General features: G+C 43.1%; 6 protein-coding genes and 1 non-coding gene across 13 annotated transcripts in view; 3 read left to right on the top strand and 4 right to left on the bottom strand.

Moving 5' to 3' along the window:
• The window catches only part of bbg (big bang), a 134,041-nt gene extending 130,943 nt beyond the window's left edge, over positions 1-3,098 (bottom strand). For 3 of the 4 annotated variants that reach the window (XM_070207791.1, XM_070207790.1, XM_070207789.1), the window contains exons 1-2: positions 2,907-3,098; positions 938-1,243 (exon numbers count right to left, since the gene is read on the bottom strand). The gene's annotated coding sequence lies outside the window, so the exon portion shown is untranslated. Of the gene's footprint in view, positions 1-937; positions 1,244-2,906 lie in introns of those variants that run through there. The other variant, XM_032435165.2, reaches the window with a different exon arrangement.
• A 724-nt stretch (positions 3,099-3,822) lies between these two features.
• LOC6624347 (adenosine 5'-monophosphoramidase HINT3) lies at positions 3,823-4,683 on the top strand. Of its 2 annotated transcripts, XR_004303519.2 has the most exons (4): positions 3,823-4,072; positions 4,141-4,334; positions 4,392-4,497; positions 4,608-4,683. XR_004303519.2 is itself a non-coding variant. In XM_002048345.4 (3 exons), exons 1-3 carry the CDS (start codon positions 3,886-3,888, stop codon positions 4,431-4,433), a joined length of 423 nt encoding a protein of 140 aa, XP_002048381.1. In that variant the 5' UTR covers positions 3,823-3,885; the 3' UTR covers positions 4,434-4,556. The 2 variants fall into 2 exon arrangements, 1 of the variants encoding a protein (XP_002048381.1); XM_002048345.4 differs by lacking the exon at positions 4,608-4,683 and having other exon boundaries at positions 4,392-4,556.
• LOC6624619 (zinc finger protein 664) lies at positions 4,541-6,017 on the bottom strand. The gene has a single exon (XM_002048344.4). The coding sequence runs from the start codon at positions 5,916-5,918 to the stop codon at positions 4,830-4,832; it is 1,089 nt and encodes a 362-aa protein (XP_002048380.1). The 5' UTR covers positions 5,919-6,017; the 3' UTR covers positions 4,541-4,829.
• Positions 6,018-6,310: 293 nt separating this feature from the next.
• not (ubiquitin carboxyl-terminal hydrolase nonstop) lies at positions 6,311-11,158 on the top strand. 2 transcript variants are annotated; one of them, XM_002048343.4, is made up of 6 exons: positions 6,312-7,271; positions 7,355-7,756; positions 8,262-8,372; positions 8,446-9,266; positions 9,343-10,875; positions 10,947-11,158. In XM_002048343.4, exons 1-5 carry the CDS (start codon positions 6,396-6,398, stop codon positions 9,383-9,385), a joined length of 2,253 nt encoding a protein of 750 aa, XP_002048379.2. In that variant the 5' UTR covers positions 6,312-6,395; the 3' UTR covers positions 9,386-10,875; positions 10,947-11,158. The 2 variants fall into 2 exon arrangements, with proteins under 2 accessions (XP_032290289.1, XP_002048379.2); XM_032434398.2 differs by lacking the exon at positions 7,355-7,756 and having other exon boundaries at positions 6,311-7,271.
• Positions 10,031-10,102, bottom strand: TRNAP-CGG (transfer RNA proline (anticodon CGG)). The gene has a single exon. It is a non-coding gene; the product is annotated as a tRNA-Pro (tRNA).
• A 376-nt stretch (positions 11,159-11,534) lies between the features above and the next one.
• Positions 11,535-12,547, top strand: LOC6623996 (uncharacterized protein CG13380). 2 transcript variants are annotated; one of them, XM_015174976.2, is made up of 3 exons: positions 11,535-11,628; positions 11,947-12,216; positions 12,284-12,547. In XM_015174976.2, the coding sequence occupies exons 2-3, from the start codon at positions 11,959-11,961 to the stop codon at positions 12,419-12,421; spliced, it is 396 nt and encodes a 131-aa protein (XP_015030462.1). In that variant the 5' UTR covers positions 11,535-11,628; positions 11,947-11,958; the 3' UTR covers positions 12,422-12,547. The 2 variants fall into 2 exon arrangements, with proteins under 2 accessions (XP_015030462.1, XP_002048378.2); XM_002048342.4 differs by lacking the exon at positions 11,535-11,628 and having other exon boundaries at positions 11,859-12,216.
• Positions 12,548-14,613: 2,066 nt separating this feature from the next.
• LOC138911010 (prolyl 4-hydroxylase subunit alpha-1-like) lies at positions 14,614-16,526 on the bottom strand. The gene is made up of 6 exons (XM_070207800.1): positions 16,313-16,526; positions 15,963-16,256; positions 15,696-15,892; positions 15,026-15,627; positions 14,799-14,964; positions 14,614-14,735 (listed from the first exon to the last, which is right to left on the bottom strand). Exons 1-6 carry the CDS (start codon positions 16,510-16,512, stop codon positions 14,677-14,679), a joined length of 1,518 nt encoding a protein of 505 aa, XP_070063901.1. The 5' UTR covers positions 16,513-16,526; the 3' UTR covers positions 14,614-14,676.
• Between the last annotated feature and the right edge of the window lie 644 nt (positions 16,527-17,170).

The raw sequence follows: 17,170 nt of genomic DNA, 5'->3' as shown, positions 1-17,170 counted from the left end.
TCCCATTATCTTGATCTGCTCACATTTACCATTTAGGCGTGAGCTCCAATTAAATGCCCGCAACACGTCGCCGAAATGAAGCAATTACAAAATGCCAAAACAACATCGGGGCGTTCCACTCGAGAAGTGTTGAGCCGCAATTAGCGGCCGCAATAATAAGCCAGTTAGGCAGGCAGGCGGTTGTCTCTCAGACGGGCCTACTCGCACAGACCTGGCAAATGCCGGGACGGTTTAAGTATACATGTATAAACAAATATCAAAAATCCGACAACAACCTTGACATTGAGCGCTGACAAGTTGCGTAAAAGATGTGCAGCCGTGTGGAAAGTAAAGCAAATATGTCGAGTGCGCTTGACTTGCAGACACCCTGTAGCGAGTGTCATTAACTAAATGCTCAAATATTAACTAGATCATCAGACAAAATGATTTGTATATGGGTTAAGTGCGTAACATACCCCACACAGCTGGTTTTATAGGGTATCAAGAATACAACCCACATATTTACTTGTGTATTATTTGATTCACGTCAGCAAAACGTGCCTTAAACTGCAAATCAATCGCAGCTGACCAAAGCTGCACACAAAATTATGCAAAAATTAATGAAAAAATAAAAATTATAAACACAAATACGTTAATATTAGAAACAGTTAACGAGACATTGCCAAAACGGTCGAAATGAGTCATTTGCCCAATGAGCGCGACCCGAACAAGTTTATTGCTGATCTTTCGCGCTGAAACGACGAGATGAGCTCAGATGAGGTTTTAGCTCCCGATGCCGTCAATAGGCATAACAAGGCAAGCTGAATATATCGAGCCAGAAGATCATCTGAATAGCAAATGTTCAACATCGGGGTGGTGTCTGGGCTGAAGCTTTCGTTTAACTTATAAATTATTTGTACGTATTTATTATTTATGTATTTTGTGTGCTTTGCTTTACCTTTATGTTTCTTTCTTCTCTGCTCTGTCTTTTGTATAACTCCGGCAAGCGTGTCTTCTAGCTGGAAATACAGCCGTGATTTTTCACCACTTTCACATTCACAATGAAAATAAAATGATAAACATAAAATTGATGCGAATACAGCATTTGGTTATTTATACAAATTTGTTGTTTATTGTTTTGATTTTACGTTTTTTTTTTTTTTTTTTTTTTTTTGTTTAAAACTTTGTTTATTTGTGCTGATTAAAATATGCTAAATTTTCTTGATTTATTTAGTTTTGTTTCGCTTTTCTTTATGGCAACACACTGAGGAGAATAGGATATTTATGGGCTTTACTTTGTTAAAGATGCAAATCAACAGAGATACGATGTTTCAACACTTTGCAAGTCTCTAATAACTCGTCTTGTCGCGTTTATTTGCCAGTAATTTATCAATATACGTATATTTATCAACTGATCAAGACTGCATATTAAATTTCACTTTAATTTACAGCACACGTACTTTACATGCAACTGTCTATGGTTATTTTTCTGGCGCTGCGCAGCTGGAAAACTCATTTTCCATTCGACTTTTTACACACTCGCACACACACACACACACGCTGAACGCTCGAGTCATAAGTCAAGACTTTCAATTAAGCGGCTTTAACACGACAAAATACGTTGGTAATAGTGAAAAGATGCTTACGAAAGTATCCATGTATCTTTGTATCTATGCAGTTATGTATCTATAGGCATGTAAGTGCGGGAAAAGTGTTAAACTTACACTTTACAAAAAAAAAACAAAAACAAAAACAACTTGCGCTTTCACAAAAAGATTGCAGCTTGTACTGATCCATGATTTGCCATATGATTTTTTAGCATCGGGCGACAAAATCGGAATGAATCTTTAACATTAACGCTGGCAGTTCACAGTTCCGGGTTGAATGACAGTGGCGCATTAGCAGACCTCGCGACATATGCACCAATGATTTGTATTGGCGATCGATTTAAAATAAATTTAAATACACGCACAGCTGCCCAAATACAATGGAAATTGCTGTGTGTGTGTGTGTGTGAAAGTACGCAACGAAAAACAAAGTGGAAAACCGTTGCCAGCCCATTTCGAAATGGAAAATTGTCAACGCACATTGAACTTGACGACAAAAGAAATGCAGCGCGAGAGCGCAAGAGAGAGAGAGAGAGAGGGAGAGGGCATGCCTCAATTTAAAGTTAGGATGCAGAGATGCAAAACTCGTAAGAGACTTTCGGCCAGCGGAATGCGAAATGCACTTGCCGCGCCAACTTTTTCGCTGAGCAGAAAAACCAAAAAAAAAAAAAAAGTGAAGGGGCCACAGCAGCCGGGATCGGCTAGACCTGTGCCCAGTCTATCCATGTGTGTGTGTGTGTGTGTGTATGTTGCTGGCTAAAGATACATGCGCGACTCTACAGATACAACGACTAGCCGGCGCATAGCGGTACTTTGAGTGGGCATGACGAGGAGCTAATGACTCGGCGCCCCGTTCGACAGACACACGCTGTACAGGAAGTTGGCAATTTTCGGTTAGCCAGTTGAAGAAACTAATGTTTGATTGGGCTGCTGTGGGCCTTGAATAGGCGTATATGGTGGGCAGGCGGTGTTAAGCATCTGAACGATTAACAATTGCATAGGGGGCGGGATCAAAAATCATGCAGGTGTGTTTTCAAACATGCTTTCTCTGATCACTTCAATGCCAATCAAAATTCACAGGTGTATTCAATTTCCTGTCACCTTAACGATCGAAAAAGCTGCTTGAAGTTTTCTATCTCTTAATTGAGTTTATTTCTTTTTTGTATAGTTTATTTATTCATTCATTTGTCTTTTCATTATTGAAAGCGCTTTTTGGTATTGGTTTTTTTTTTTTGACAATTTCGTTAAATAATGTGGGCACACTTAGTTTCGGTATGCATGAATTTTCAGCAATTTGAAAAACCGTTATCACTTGCTTACATATGCTAAAAAATGCTCAATTATTCCGCTTGGCTTTAGTTTTGCTCATTTTTCACACTGAATTTAATTCAATAATTAGCCGCAAAGTTGCGCGAAGAAACTGAGTGCAAAAGAAACTGAGTACCAATTGGACGGCGATCGGGCCGAATACGAATAATAATAAAAAACGCGCGCGTTGCGAACGCGTTGCGTACCAAACTCAGACTGTAAGCAGACAGGCGGCAAAGCGAGCGGCCAAGCAAGCGCGCAGCACACTAATAAATAAAAAAAACAACAACAACAAGCAGACTCAGTGCGAAAGCAGCACAGCTGGCTCAGAGAAAAAACGTTAAAAGCCAAGAGAGCAGCTGAAAGTCGAGAGTGGTAGCTGCAGCTTTACAGCGCTCAGCTGTTGCAAGTTGGCCGGCCGACTGAAAAATATACAGGGTGTCCACTCTGGATCAGGCGATCAACAAAAATCACTCCATACTTGGAGCTCTTTTTGAGCACACATACATACATGAATAGCAAACGCCTTTTTTCACATAGAACCCACATAACTGTAAATGCTCACCATTTTCCTTTGCCTTTCATTCGTCTTCCCAATTTCAATTGCGTATTGCGGCGTGAAAAAATGAGATCGCACTCTGATTTACGTATATGTTTTATGCACTAAATTTACTATCACTAACACACACTTAATTAGTGCAACGCGTTAAACTTGTTTAATATTCATATCTTATGTTTTTGCGTTTTATAAGCTTAACATTTTATTTGAATTACGGGAAACTAGGAATATCGATGCAGCCACACAGTAGCAAGTTCACCGTTACTGACTAAGCCATGTATCGATAAATACAATTGTCTAGACGATAGTTGAAATTTAAAAAAATATCGACAACTATATCAAACTGCTGCCGTAGTATCGATAAGTACAGCGATTGTTGTGCAGCTGTTTTCAGCTTTGTTATTATTTGTAAAATTTGCTTGGTCGACCAATATGGCCCATCAAAATTGCTTATTCTGTGATATCTCAAATGGCAAAACTGAAACAATTTTGGAAATGGAGACTGACGAATTCGCCATATTTAAAGACATACGACCGGCATCGCGACATCATTATCTTATTGTGACAAAGCAGCATTATGACAGTCTAAAGGTCCTCAACCAATCGCACGAAAAAATGGGTTTGTAGATTAAACAAACGTACTTATATATATGCTCGTTTATATAACTAAACCTTTATAATTTCTAGTGCTTCGCATGGAGCAGGGCCTCAAGAGCTTTTTTACATCAAAAGGCATTAATACAACGGATGCGCTCTTCGGATTCCATGTGCCGCCTTTCATCTCTGTGAAGCATTTGCACATGCATGGAATTGCGCCGCGCTCCGAGATGAGTTTTGTGTCTCGCTGGGTATTCAGGCCCGCGACGGCATGGTTTAAGACTGTATGCAAATTATTATATGGTTTACTCTTGCGACTATATGCTGCTTGTCCATTTTAGGTCGAAGAAGCACAGGCTTATCTGAACAAGAAGGCGATTTAGCTCTGGAACGAGCTCCTGACAATGAAATGTGGCCAACGAGACTAAGCCAGCTAGTTGATATAAGGTATAAGTTATCAATAATAGTACAAATTCAAATAAAATATGTATATTTTTTGATTATTTTATTTTTAATTTTATGATTTGCTGCGCAACGACTGTAAATCGAATCTAAAGATTTTCTTAGGTAAACTATAATTTTAGAAAATAAGTACCCTTCACCATTTTCAAAAATAAATATCTAAGCTATTAATCGTTTTAAATTTTGGTTAATTTATGATAATTTAACATTTTTGTTTTGTAAGTCAGTCAATTGGGTTCAGACCTTTCGTTCTCTTCGCCTCGAATCGATCGAGAAAGCGAAATCTCAGTTCTTTTATCATGTGTTCCTCAGCGATTTTACACATTCTTCAAGGGGTTCAAGTTATTTTCATCTTCGAGAAGATGCTTCGTGTCTGTGTGGCTCTTCATGTGTCTCTTGAGATACGAGCTCTTGGGAAAGGGCATGAGGCAGATGTCACACTTGAACGGACGCTCGTCATTCAGATGGACGCGCAGGTGTCTTTGGAGCGCCGCTGGCTGGACATAGGACGCCTGGCATTGGTTGCACTTGTACTGTCGATGGCCCGAATGAATTCGTCTGTGCACCGTCAGATTTCCTGCATTGGCGAAGGTCTTGGGGCATTCCAAGCACTTGAACGGACGTTCGCCAGTGTGGATGCGTATGTGCTCGTTGAGCCGTCCACGCTGGGTAAATGCCTTGACGCAGTGGGGACATTTGTAGGGGCGTTCGCCTGTGTGTGCGCGTATATGATCCTCCAGATTGCCCGGATTGACGAACTTCTTCGGGCACAGCTGGCATTCGTGCTTCCGTTGGCGTGCATGGAAGCTCTCGTGCAGGCTGAGTTTCCTTTTGGTTGTGAACTCCTTGCCACACGTTGCACAGAAGTGGGCTTTCTTATCAGTATTAGAATCGGAACAGGGTATAATTAATTCCTCACTAAAGGAGCTTTTGCAGCTGACATCGCATTTCATGTCGCAATCGATGAATTTGGTTTCGAACAGGCAAATGGGATTGGCATTGGAATGCCAATCATCTGAACGCGTTTCTGTGTACTCGCATATGTCTATTTTTGAATCCAGATTCTCTTCGCATTGCTCTTCTTCTTTCTTAACAGACATCATATTTTTGGCCCACTCGGAAAGTGGCCAATCGTCGGTTTCAAGCATATTCCTGGCGTCTAGCTGCTGCATGAAATACTGATGGCTCTCCTCGCAAGTGCGCTTGAATTTAAAGAAACTTTGAGCAGAGAGAACGCAGGACTCGCACATTTGTTGAGGCAGTGCATCATTTTGGGTTACTTCACAGTTTGTGCACTCGCTCAGCATCTCCGCCAAACTGGGTTCGTCCGTCGAATCCAATTGGTCGGCGAAGATGTCGACTAGATTAATGCCGCCGTCCCGGCATACGCGGCAAACCTTTTCCATGATTTATTTTGTGCTCCTTACGTATTGTAAACAAGAATAAAGTGTTTGGGTAGGAAATTTCTAATGGTTGTTAATTCGATACAGTATTTTTTTTTTGTATTTGCATTGGTGTTCTTGTTTCTCTAGCGCATTATGGTCACACTGCAAAAAATAGTCGCTTTCAAAAATACTAAAATACAAATTGCGCATCGATTTAAAAATTAACAGATTGGCGGCTTGCCGCGAGATTAATTTGTATGTCAACAACGTGCTAATTAAATCATATTAATTATTTGCATAGCAGTTAATTTGCATAGAACTTTCGATTATTTGGCCACTCATATATCGGCAGATGAAAACATCGCGCATAAAACCAAAAAAAAAGAAAACCATCGTTGGTATCGATATAATATCAACAATTCCCGAGTCGACTTCAGCTGTGTGCGCTGCTCTGCTTCGCTGCTACTACTACTCGTATGTTTGTGTCTGCTTCCATGCATGTGTGCGTGTGTGTTTGTGCGTGTGTGCGCTGTGGCATTTGTGTGTGTGTGCGTGTGCAAAATCAGAGTCTTTGAAAAAACAGAAAACTCATCAACGGCCCAAAAACAAAGTTCCTATTTAACACAATTCGTGTCCGTGTTCAGCATAAAAGTGGCCAAAATTCGGCGAAAACAGCGCAAGTGTGATAAAACCAACGTGCCACAGCCGTCTGCAAAACGAACGAAAACAAAAGAGAATAGCGTTGATAGTACAACAAGCATTTTAAGCAGTGGCAGTGGCAGCAGCAGCGGCGCCGGCAGCAGAGCCAGCAGCAGCAACAACAACAACAAGCGCGCATACGCCTCGGTCGGCCGGGGAGCGGCCGACGTTGTACCTGAACCCCGTATACCCCCACAAGCAGCGTCCACAAACCCACGAACAGCAGCAGCAGCAGCAGCAGCTGCAGCAACAACAACTACAACAGCAACAACAACAACAACAACAAAGGCAGCTGCCGGCCGGTGTCCGGCCGACGAAACTGTTGCTAGTGGTGGGCGGGGCGGCGGGGGTAGTGTCGAAGGCGCACAGCTAACAAAGGGTCCACTGAATGCGACGCATTTGTCAGTTCCCGTTTATTTGCGCACTGTGCAAAAGCTTGCATCCGAGCTTGACGGAAACGCAAACGCCAACGCTAGCGTCAACGTCAACGTCAGCAGTAGCAGCGGCAGCGGCAGCAGCAGCACCAGCAGCGCCGTTGACGTCGACGTCAACGTCATGTCGGAAACGGGCTGCCGGCATTATCAGACCTACGTGAAGGAGCACAGCTACGATACCTTTCGGGTCATCGATGCCTACTTTGCCGCCTGTGTCAACAAGGATGCGCGTTTGAAAAAGGTAAGCGGGCAGCAGTAGGCAATGCCAAGGCCTCACCCATCCTCCACCCCTACCACCTTTTTTGCGTTCCACCCTGTCCATAGGCCATACACTGCAATTGCTTCGAGTGCGGCAGCTATGGCATCCAGCTGTACGCCTGCCTGCACTGCATCTACTTTGGCTGCCGCGGTGCGCACATAACTAGCCACCTGCGCGCCAAGAAGCACAACATCGCACTGGAGCTGTCCCATGGCACATTGTACTGTTATGCGTGCCGGGACTTTATCTATGATGCGCGCAGTCGCGAGTACGCGCTGATCAATCGCAAGCTGGAGGCCAAGGATCTGCAGAAGAGCCTCGGCTGGCAGCCCTGGATACCCACGCCCAAGGAGACCAATCTACTGCTGGCCAATGCACGACGTCGTCTGGTGCGACCCAATCAAACGATTGGTTTGCGTGGACTGCTCAATCTGGGTGCGACATGCTTCATGAACTGCATTGTCCAGGTGAGAGAGAGAGAGAGACACAATTGAGTGCCACAAATGCCGCTATTCGATTACAATCCTTACTCATATGCGTATGCCCAGCCCTAGTCAAAGGGCAAGGCCATATTATTGGAAAATAATCGATAAGTTTGACCAAGTGCTATCGAAAGTGTGCGCAATGTAGACAGTGTTGCCAAATGCCACAAAAACTAGCTTTAAAAAGGCTGGGTTCGCATTGAGCAGCCAAAAACTAGCTAAAGCAGTTAAAATTTGGCTGCTTTTCACTAAAAGTAGCTAAACTGGCAATAACAGCTGAAGCCAAAGACATGATCTTTTAGCTATATATATTCTAGATCGCTTTTAACCGCCTATAAATATACACTATATAATATAGCTGCCGTAGGAACCAGCACGTAAAACTTGTATTTGTATAGAGATTCATGCCTGGAAGGGTATTCAGTCTGCGTCAGTTTGAAGTTCGCTGTTTTGGATTAGTTTTTGTAATCGTTGAAATGCTTTCCCGCAGGCTCTGGTGCACACTCCGCTGCTGAGCGACTATTTCATGTCGGATCGCCACGACTGTGGCAGCAAGGCCACACACAAGTGCTTGGTGTGCGAGGTGTCGCGTCTGTTCCAGGTAAGCGCATGCGCTGTTTTCCAGCTGTGTCCAGTTGCGCCCGTTTTGATGTTGTTCTCTTTTTTTCTTTTAGGAGTTCTATTCGGGCTCACGTTCGCCATTGTCGCTGCATCGCCTGCTGCATTTAATTTGGAATCATGCAAAGCATTTGGCCGGCTACGAGCAGCAGGATGCGCACGAGTTTTTTATAGCGACGCTGGACGTGCTGCATCGGCATTGCGTGAAGGCCAAGTCGGAGCACGAGAGCAAGAGCAACAGCTCGAGCGCATCGGGCGGCAATTCCAGCTCAGGTGGCAATGCAACGGCCACGCATTGCTATGGCCAGTGCAACTGCATCATCGATCAAATCTTTACGGGCATGCTGCAGAGCGATGTGGTGTGCCAGGCATGCAACGGCGTTTCGACCACATTCGATCCCTTCTGGGATATCTCACTGGATCTCGGCGAGACAACCACGCACGGCGGCGTCACGCCAAAGACGCTGATTGACTGCCTGGAGCGCTATACGCGAGCCGAGCATCTCGGTTCGGCGGCCAAAATCAAATGCTCCACCTGCAAATCGTATCAAGAGTCCACCAAACAGTTTAGCCTGCGCACCCTGCCCAGCGTCGTTTCGTTCCATCTGAAGCGTTTCGAGCATTCGGCTCTGATTGACCGCAAAATATCGTCGTTCATTCAGTTTCCCGTCGAGTTCGATATGACGCCCTTCATGTCCGAGAAAAACAATGCCTATGGCGACTTTCGTTTCTCTCTGTACGCGGTCGTCAATCATGTGGGCACCATTGACACCGGCCACTATACGGCCTATGTGCGTCACCAGAAGGACACGTGGGTCAAGTGCGATGATCATGTGATAACAATGGCTTCGCTCAAACAGGTGCTCGACAGCGAGGGGTAAGTTGGCGGCCACATCGAATACACTGACACACCTGCCAATCTATCTATCTATCTATCTATTCAATCCTTGCAGTTATTTATTATTCTATCATAAGAATGTTCTGGAATACGAGTGAGCTGGCGGCAATGGAGACATGTTCAGCGGCAGCCAAGTGCATCCATAGAGACTGTTTCTCCCCCTCCACACAAAAATCACTCAGATACACACACACACACACACACACACACACACATATACAGGCAGGCACACACGCGCACACAGCGCATGTAGCATACACACACACACTCACCAGGCAGACGAGAACGCGGCAGCGCTTACAACAAATCTTAATCTTAATTAATAAAACCATATTGTTCTAAGTATTTCCAGCACATAATGCTAAAAAAAAAAAACTAAACGAATGCTAAACAAAAATGCTTATGTATGTAAAACAAAGGAAAAGAAACAACAAGGAAAAAAAAACACACACAAAACAACAACAACAAGAAGAACAACAGAAAATTATGCATAGCAACCAAATGCGAAGCAAGAAAGAAACAAAACAAAAATAACACAATTTTGCTCTTACTCATGAACTCTAAACAATTTAAACAAAACAAATTATCTGATAAAACTGACGACGTCTGGAGCAGCTACTTGTTTTGTTTGTAAAGCGGCAATTTATTTTTTATTAGTTCTCTTTGTAAATTGCAGCCAATTAATTGAAATCAGATTTTTTGTATTAAGAAAAGAAAGTACAAAATAATTACATTAACCACTTGGGCTCGTCCGGGAATTGAACCCGGGACCTCTCGCACCCGAAGCGAGAATCATACCCCTAGACCAACGAGCCAGTTGAAGGTGGATCGCCATATTGTATATTTCACATTGCTGCGACGGCGCTGAATGTTACATATTGTGTGTATATTTGGAAGCACATGCAACACGTGTCAGACAGAGATGACAATAGTATGGTTCGGTGTTTGTGTCTACGCTAAACACAAGGGTTATTTATTAGCAGCGACAACAACCACGCATTTTTCCTGCTAAGCTCACGAGCGTCATATTTTTCAAATTACACTATTTTAAAACTGAAATGGGCTGTATTCGTTTTGCACGAAGTTAGTTTTGTTGACCGTAAAATTTGAGATTCGAAACTTGAGATTTATACTAATGTATATCCGCGTTGGATTTATAATTTTCTTAAATCATCTTCAATGCCCGAAGTTAATACACTTCGAACAGAGTATTGCGCAGTCAATTAAAGAAAAAAAGTTTTATGCGATAGTTGACAAACACAATTTTCTTCGAATGCCGGAATACCCATAACATGCGCGGCTGGCTGAAAACATTTTACAGCACTGTCAGTCGATGAAAATTAAGCCGAGTGAACGATCGAGTCAATTCAAAAACAAAAGCTGCAACATGGAAATTCAAAGAGACAACGGTAAATCAAAGAAATATTCCTGGCTAACGGCGCCATCATCATTCTCTGTCTACAAGAAGGCGGAGGCGAGTTGTCTAGAAAGCTGCATCTGTGAACGCAAGCGCGGATTGATTGTCTGCACCTGTTGCGGGAAGTCGTTTGTGGGCCGCATCGGGGAGCGTTGCAACGCGCATCCAGAAGTAAACAATTACACTACACACTACATATACATATATGAATAAATGCCGCGATCGGCTTTTTATATCCACAGATTGCGTATCTAATGGATGCACGCAACTGCGCTTTCTGCGGAGCTGCTGCCAAAGATTTGCGAATGGCGGCGGATCAAATGTGAAACAAAAGAGCTGTAAGAGTATTGTCGTTGACGACACACAATATCAACTACAAATACCCGTGTATATGTAAACAAATGAACAATGAAATCCATAAATATATAGATACCATTGTGTATCTAAACATTCATTCTGTTCCTTGGGAACGATGCCTTTGATTACATACACATACACACACATGTACATGCATATGTGTGTATGTATGTACTATTTGGAAAGTGCGTCATTCAACAAGCGCACATGTTTTTGAGGCATTTTACAGCACTGATGAGCACCGTTACCTAAAGCATTCCAGAGATAGCGTTGCCAGTTCGACTGCTTTCCAATTGGCCGTGGCCTTTTGAAAAGATGCCAGCTAATTAATTCAGAAATTTGCGACAATTGCTAAGAACAGCTTTAGTTGCAACTGTAAAGGTAAATAAGGTAAAATAAAAAATATTTGATATAAAAACATTGCATACGAAATGCAGCTGTTTATTTATCTAAGTTATTATTGCTTTTCGAAGCTAGTCAACACTGGTCGCTTAGTTGAAAGAAGCCGCGTCGCAATTAAAGAATTCGCGTTTTTATTATTTCAAACGCACTCGTTTTCATTAAAAGGTAATTGATACTGACTTATTAATCAGCATAATTATGTTAATTGGTTTAGATGCAAGCACACACACTAGCTTACACTTCATTTGTAAAAAGGCAAGCTTGCGTACACACATACATACACATGCACACACGCATATATGCATGTGTGTGTGTGTGTGAATGTGAGCTTATGAAGTTTTCAATAATAAGTCAAATTAGTAGGCTTTTTATTTAATGTCATGATTTAAGAATTCTGTGCAATGTTGATTTCAAGCCAATTAAAGCCTTTAGAGTAAAAAGATCAACGATATTTACATGTACAACTTTTCTACTAATCTGCAGTTGACTTTTCAAATGATGAACTCCAATCAAAATGAATATGCCGACCAGAACAACAACTGGTGCAGCAACAACAATAACAACAACGACAACAACAATGAGAAGAGCAACAACAAAGAGGCAAAGAATAAACTGAAATATGAGCTGCCATCGGATTACAAGTACGAGGTGCACGTATGCGTCTGCTTCCGCCCGCAAAAGGCATTCGAGTGCCAGCGCTGTCATCATTATTTCCATGGACGCATAAGTGAGCACTGCAAGGTGCATCCTTCGGTGAGTGTTGGGTGTTCCTTTGGTTGGTGGGTTTCTATTAAGCGTTGTCAATGGTCGCTCTGTGCAGGAATTCTTTTTGATGGACTTTCGCTATTGTCCATACTGTTCGGCGCCCATAACAGATGTCAAGGAATCGAAGCTGAGCTGGGAGCAAATACGCAAAATGGAGGATGCCAGTTTGCCAAATGACGGCGATGACTTGTAGCTGGATTTGACATTCAGCAATACATTAATTAGTTTTGTGTACATTTCATGTGTATCCCTTAATAAGCTATGATTAAACATGTTCTTGTAATGCTTGAGATTAATATAATAACAATTCTAGAGTAAACCCAATTCGTGCCATTAATCCATACCATATTGATCTAATGCGGCTGACAGCGTCTGGCCTTAAAACAACATAACAAGCCTTCGTTGGGCACCTGCACAAACTCATCCACGCGCAGAGCAGCGACACTTGGGAGTCAAGCTTGGCATTTATGAAGTGCTCAATGTCGTCGGCAGCTTGGCAAGAAGTTCTACATAAGCTGGGTAAAGGAAAGGCGCATGGCCCAGCAGCTTGCCGCAGTACAGCGATTGCATGTGGCATGTGGCAAGTGGCAAGTGGCGTCGTATGGCATATGTGGCAGAGAGCGCAGCTAAAGCTGTTGGCGGCCATGACTTGGCAACAAGTAAGTTAAGTGTTGTTAGTGCTGCACCGATTTAACTCCCCTTCTCCTTCACTCCCTGCAGGTGCCGCACACACACACACACAATTTGTAATACAGCTCAAGCTGCTTGCAACATGAGGTATGCATCCCTTTGAAGTGGCAACAACAGCATCAGATATTTTACTACACGACCAACGAGCAAGTTCGCGTAGAATTTACTCAACGCTTTGACAATTGTAAAGAGTTTTCGCTTAACTTGTCCTTTAGGCACCATTATCGCAGCGCTTGGCTTCAATTCCATTCCCAGGGCGACATCATCCAAATGGTTAGACAAATTCGTGTCGCTGATAACAATTCAATCACTTAAGAGTTCAAATCGCCCTACAATATACCCCCTCCAACTGGCCGCAAACTGTCGTCTGCTTTTGCTGCCGCTTGGATCTTCTGGCATATCTCGGCGCTACGGTTTGCACTGCAGCTGCGATTTACTTTCGCTGAAGTTCTGACTCGACTCAACAGCTTGCACAGCCATACAATAAATTCCATTGACAACTGAGTGTCTTTTGACTGCTGGTCAACCTTTTAGGCAATGATTTTTCCAGCTCATAATATAATAATATGGAAGCATTTCGTCTTAAATGTAAGCTTCATAATTAAGTTTTGCAATTGTAGCCCACGGCAACATTTGATTGGCAGTGGCAAAAGATTCGGTTAACTTTATGTTTATGGCACAATTTAAAATATCTTTAGTTATTCTTAGTAAATTGGTGTGTCGCTGCATGCTTTACTCTTCTGTATATTTGCATATGTAGTTTCCACTAAAGTGCATTCCCATTGCTAAATCCAACTAGCAGCAGCCGCCAGGCGTCAGTTCTCTTTCATTGTTGCCCATTTGAAAAGCAGTTGGGGCCTGACTGGCACTGGCTTCAGCTCTGGCCCCGTGTCTAATTTCCGTTGTCCTGTGTGCATCTGGCTGTGTGTGTGTGCCTCGGGGACACTTCTGAGTGAGTTGCACAATTGCTTTCATGCTGATTTTATTTGCCCGCAACACTCACAGCCGACAACTTGTTCTGTTTGGCTGCAAATCCCGACCCCCCAAACCCATTGTTAGTTTTGGTATCGTGGCGGGCCCGACAACTTAACCAAGTATTAGCACTATTTAAGAGTTGCAGTTGAAAATTTTCCAATTAGTGCAGCTATTTGAGCCCCGGCCCGCTGTCCATTGCATTTTGAGTTTGGCGTAATCTTGGCAATTAGTTTGCCGACTCACTGTTGCGCCTGATTCTTGCTGCTCTTGTAAATTATGCAATTGCTTAAAATATTCATGAAAAGTTTCATGGCAAGGCAACAGTTGCCGTCAGCTCAACGTATTGCACCATTGCACATAAAATCAGTTGGGTGTGTGTGTGTGTGTGTGTGTGTGTGTGTGTGAGCCGGGTGAAAAATGTACGTTGTTTTTCTTTAAGTACGTCGCGTGCGCGCCATTGTCAATGCGCCTTTCATTGCGCTTGTCCTTACTGCACTCGGGTGCCACTTGCCACTTTGCGTCGCCCGTTCCATTATTGAAGTGTGCACTTCCGCTAAATGGTATTTGGGGCAAGCACATAAGCTTACGATATAGCAGATAGCTGCCTGCTGCAAATTCAGTTTAGTTCCCGCCCAAACAACCCAAATTTAGTGGCGCTTGCAATTTTTATGGCAAGCTACTAAGTGAGTAGGTTAGGAGGGGCAAGAGGCGGCATTGTTCCACTTTTGTTGGCATTGAGCTGTTTATTAACATTTTATCTTATAAGCGAAAACTCGATATTATTCAGGCCAGGCACAGCTTCTTGGGCAGCTGCTGTTGATCTTCTATACACTTCGATATAGCTGTAACAAGTTTAATATAGTTTTCTTTTATTTGCAGTTGTGTGTTGTCTGTTGAAAGCCTACCCCATCTGGAGCCCACGACTACAGGACAGACGGCATGCCTTGTCAGCGGATCCGGTTTGCCAGCAGCATTCAAATTGTACCACAACAAGGCTGAGCCGCGTTTTGGCTTCACCACGAGCTGCAGCCTTGGAAATATGGTGGCGCCACCGAGCTGAACATCGCTAGCCTGTTTTAGCAAATGATGCTGCTGTATAAGAACTTTAGAAATTCCGAATTGTCTTACGTACGTAGAAAATGACTGTAGCTATGCGATTGCCTTGCAACTTTAACTGTTTGCCCAGATAACCGCCCAGGCCAAAGTTGAGCAAATGCAGCGTATTATTCTGTGCCATATCCAGGCCAGACATATCCGTAATTCTACGATGCATGTTTTGTGTATGTGGCGCATCCCTCAATGTGATCAACTTTACTGTGCTGGCCAGATTCTCAGCCATTGCCCGATGATTTGTCACATTTTTGACAGCTTCGATTTCGGAGTCGTGCAGTACATCGTGATATAGCTGTATTAGGGGCTGCAAACTCAGGATCTCCATCTTCAGAGGTGCCAGCCTGAGATAGGCCGAGTGCTGCTGAACGTACCGACAGGTCAATGGAAGGGTCTGCCGCTTTGGCCACAGTCCACGACAGCCCTTCTCCACCGCATTGGGCTTTGCCTTGTGTTTAGCTCGCTGATCAATGAAAATTTGCTCGTTCACTTCCAGATACTTATTGACCATATATTGGATTTTGTCGCTACTGGACTGACTGACAAGTTGCCTGATGACATTATCTACATTATCCTTCCATTCGGGCTCTACACCGGACACTTGCGGCTCCTGTGAGACATCCGCTGTCAGACATAAATATGCAATTACATATTGAGTCGAGATATTAATTGATGCTAATTGAATTGCTTACGCTCGTAGACAATTGCCTGCGCATACTTTCTGTTGAGTACCTTGCGCTTTAAGCCCAGCACACGGCCGAACAGTTTTCCATGCGGCTTTTTGTACAGACGTATTGCAGTGCGGTACCAGTGCGTTGATCTCGAATACTCCGTGCGATTAAACAGATTGTCCGCCAAGGCTACGCAGTCGGGCGCAGTCAGAAATGAGCTGCAGCGAAGTAGAGAAAGTGTCCTATTGAATTCTAGCTTTAGAGGTAGCCGGTCTATGCTCTACCCACTCGTATTGGTTGCCAAGTAACAGGCCCTTGGCCATGTGCGATGCCTCCAGGTCATAGATTCTCTCAATGCGTAGCAAGCCTTTAATAGCTGTCTGCAAATCTTTCTCGTTTGGCGCCTTCTGCAGCTGCTGCTGCATCTCTACTATTTCGGGCTGAGTCTTCAGGTATGTCAGCCATTTGGGCCAATCCTGCTGCAATCTTCGAAGCAGTGCGAACGCGTTTAGTGGATTTGCCACATATTCCTCTTGCCCCACGGAGCTGTCCTCGGTTGAACGCTTCAACAATTGCTGGTAGCTGTGATAAAGCTGGTTGTAAAGCAATATATCAGTTACTTTTCCACTGGCACTTACAGCCTTATCATATTTAGCTTTTGCTGCATGTCCTTGGCAATAACTTGCAAACTACTCATCAGCTTATTTTCCAGCTGCACCAGCTTCGACATGCTCCCAACAGATGTGCTGTATAGAAACATTTCATTTTCCATTTCTGCTGTGCAAAAAGCAGCACGTATTATGAGAAAAGTGTAAAACAAAGTTGAAAACCACGTCATTTCTGGCCGGATACTACTATTCGAGCGTGGTTTTTGTTTCTATATATATACTTGGACTAAGAATTCGTCACACTTGCAAGTTAATTTACAAATTTTGTATACAGTGGAGAAGGTATTAAAATTCAAGTCACGTTATGTGTAAAGCATTAAGGTAGACATGTTCGATCCTCTAAGTATATAGGGGCTCGAACCCCTTTATCAGATATGATATAGACATTTTCTTTCTTAACTCGGCTTTTGCCCGTTTCATAAAGCTTATGAGCTATGGATTACGTTTAAACAAGATCAAATCGGCAAAATCTCAGAAATTAACGGTAGAAAATTAAGTTCTAGATTGAAAACTTGTATGTAAACCATATATCTTGACCAAACTAGAGCTTCACCAGACTCTTTAATTATGAAGAAAATCCTATATACATCGAATCAATAGCTGAATTAGGGAATAATCGATGGATGGCTTTTTTTTTTAATTTCTTGACCAAATTCGGCTTTTATAGGTTTCACCATGTTTCTTACTTCCGAGCAAAATCTTATAAACACGGAACCACCAAAAACTTATTTAAAGCTGACCAATAGACAGACTTATTAAAATCGGAACACTATATCGGACCACTTGCAGCCATATGGAAACTTATTTTATTAGCGTTTTTTTTTGAAC

Source organism: Drosophila virilis, chromosome 3 (assembly GCF_030788295.1).
Source record: "Drosophila virilis strain 15010-1051.87 chromosome 3, Dvir_AGI_RSII-ME, whole genome shotgun sequence".
NCBI lineage: Eukaryota > Metazoa > Arthropoda > Insecta > Diptera > Drosophilidae > Drosophila > Drosophila virilis.
Note: the sequence above shows the minus strand (reverse complement) of the source record. Positions and strands in the feature narration are given on the sequence as shown.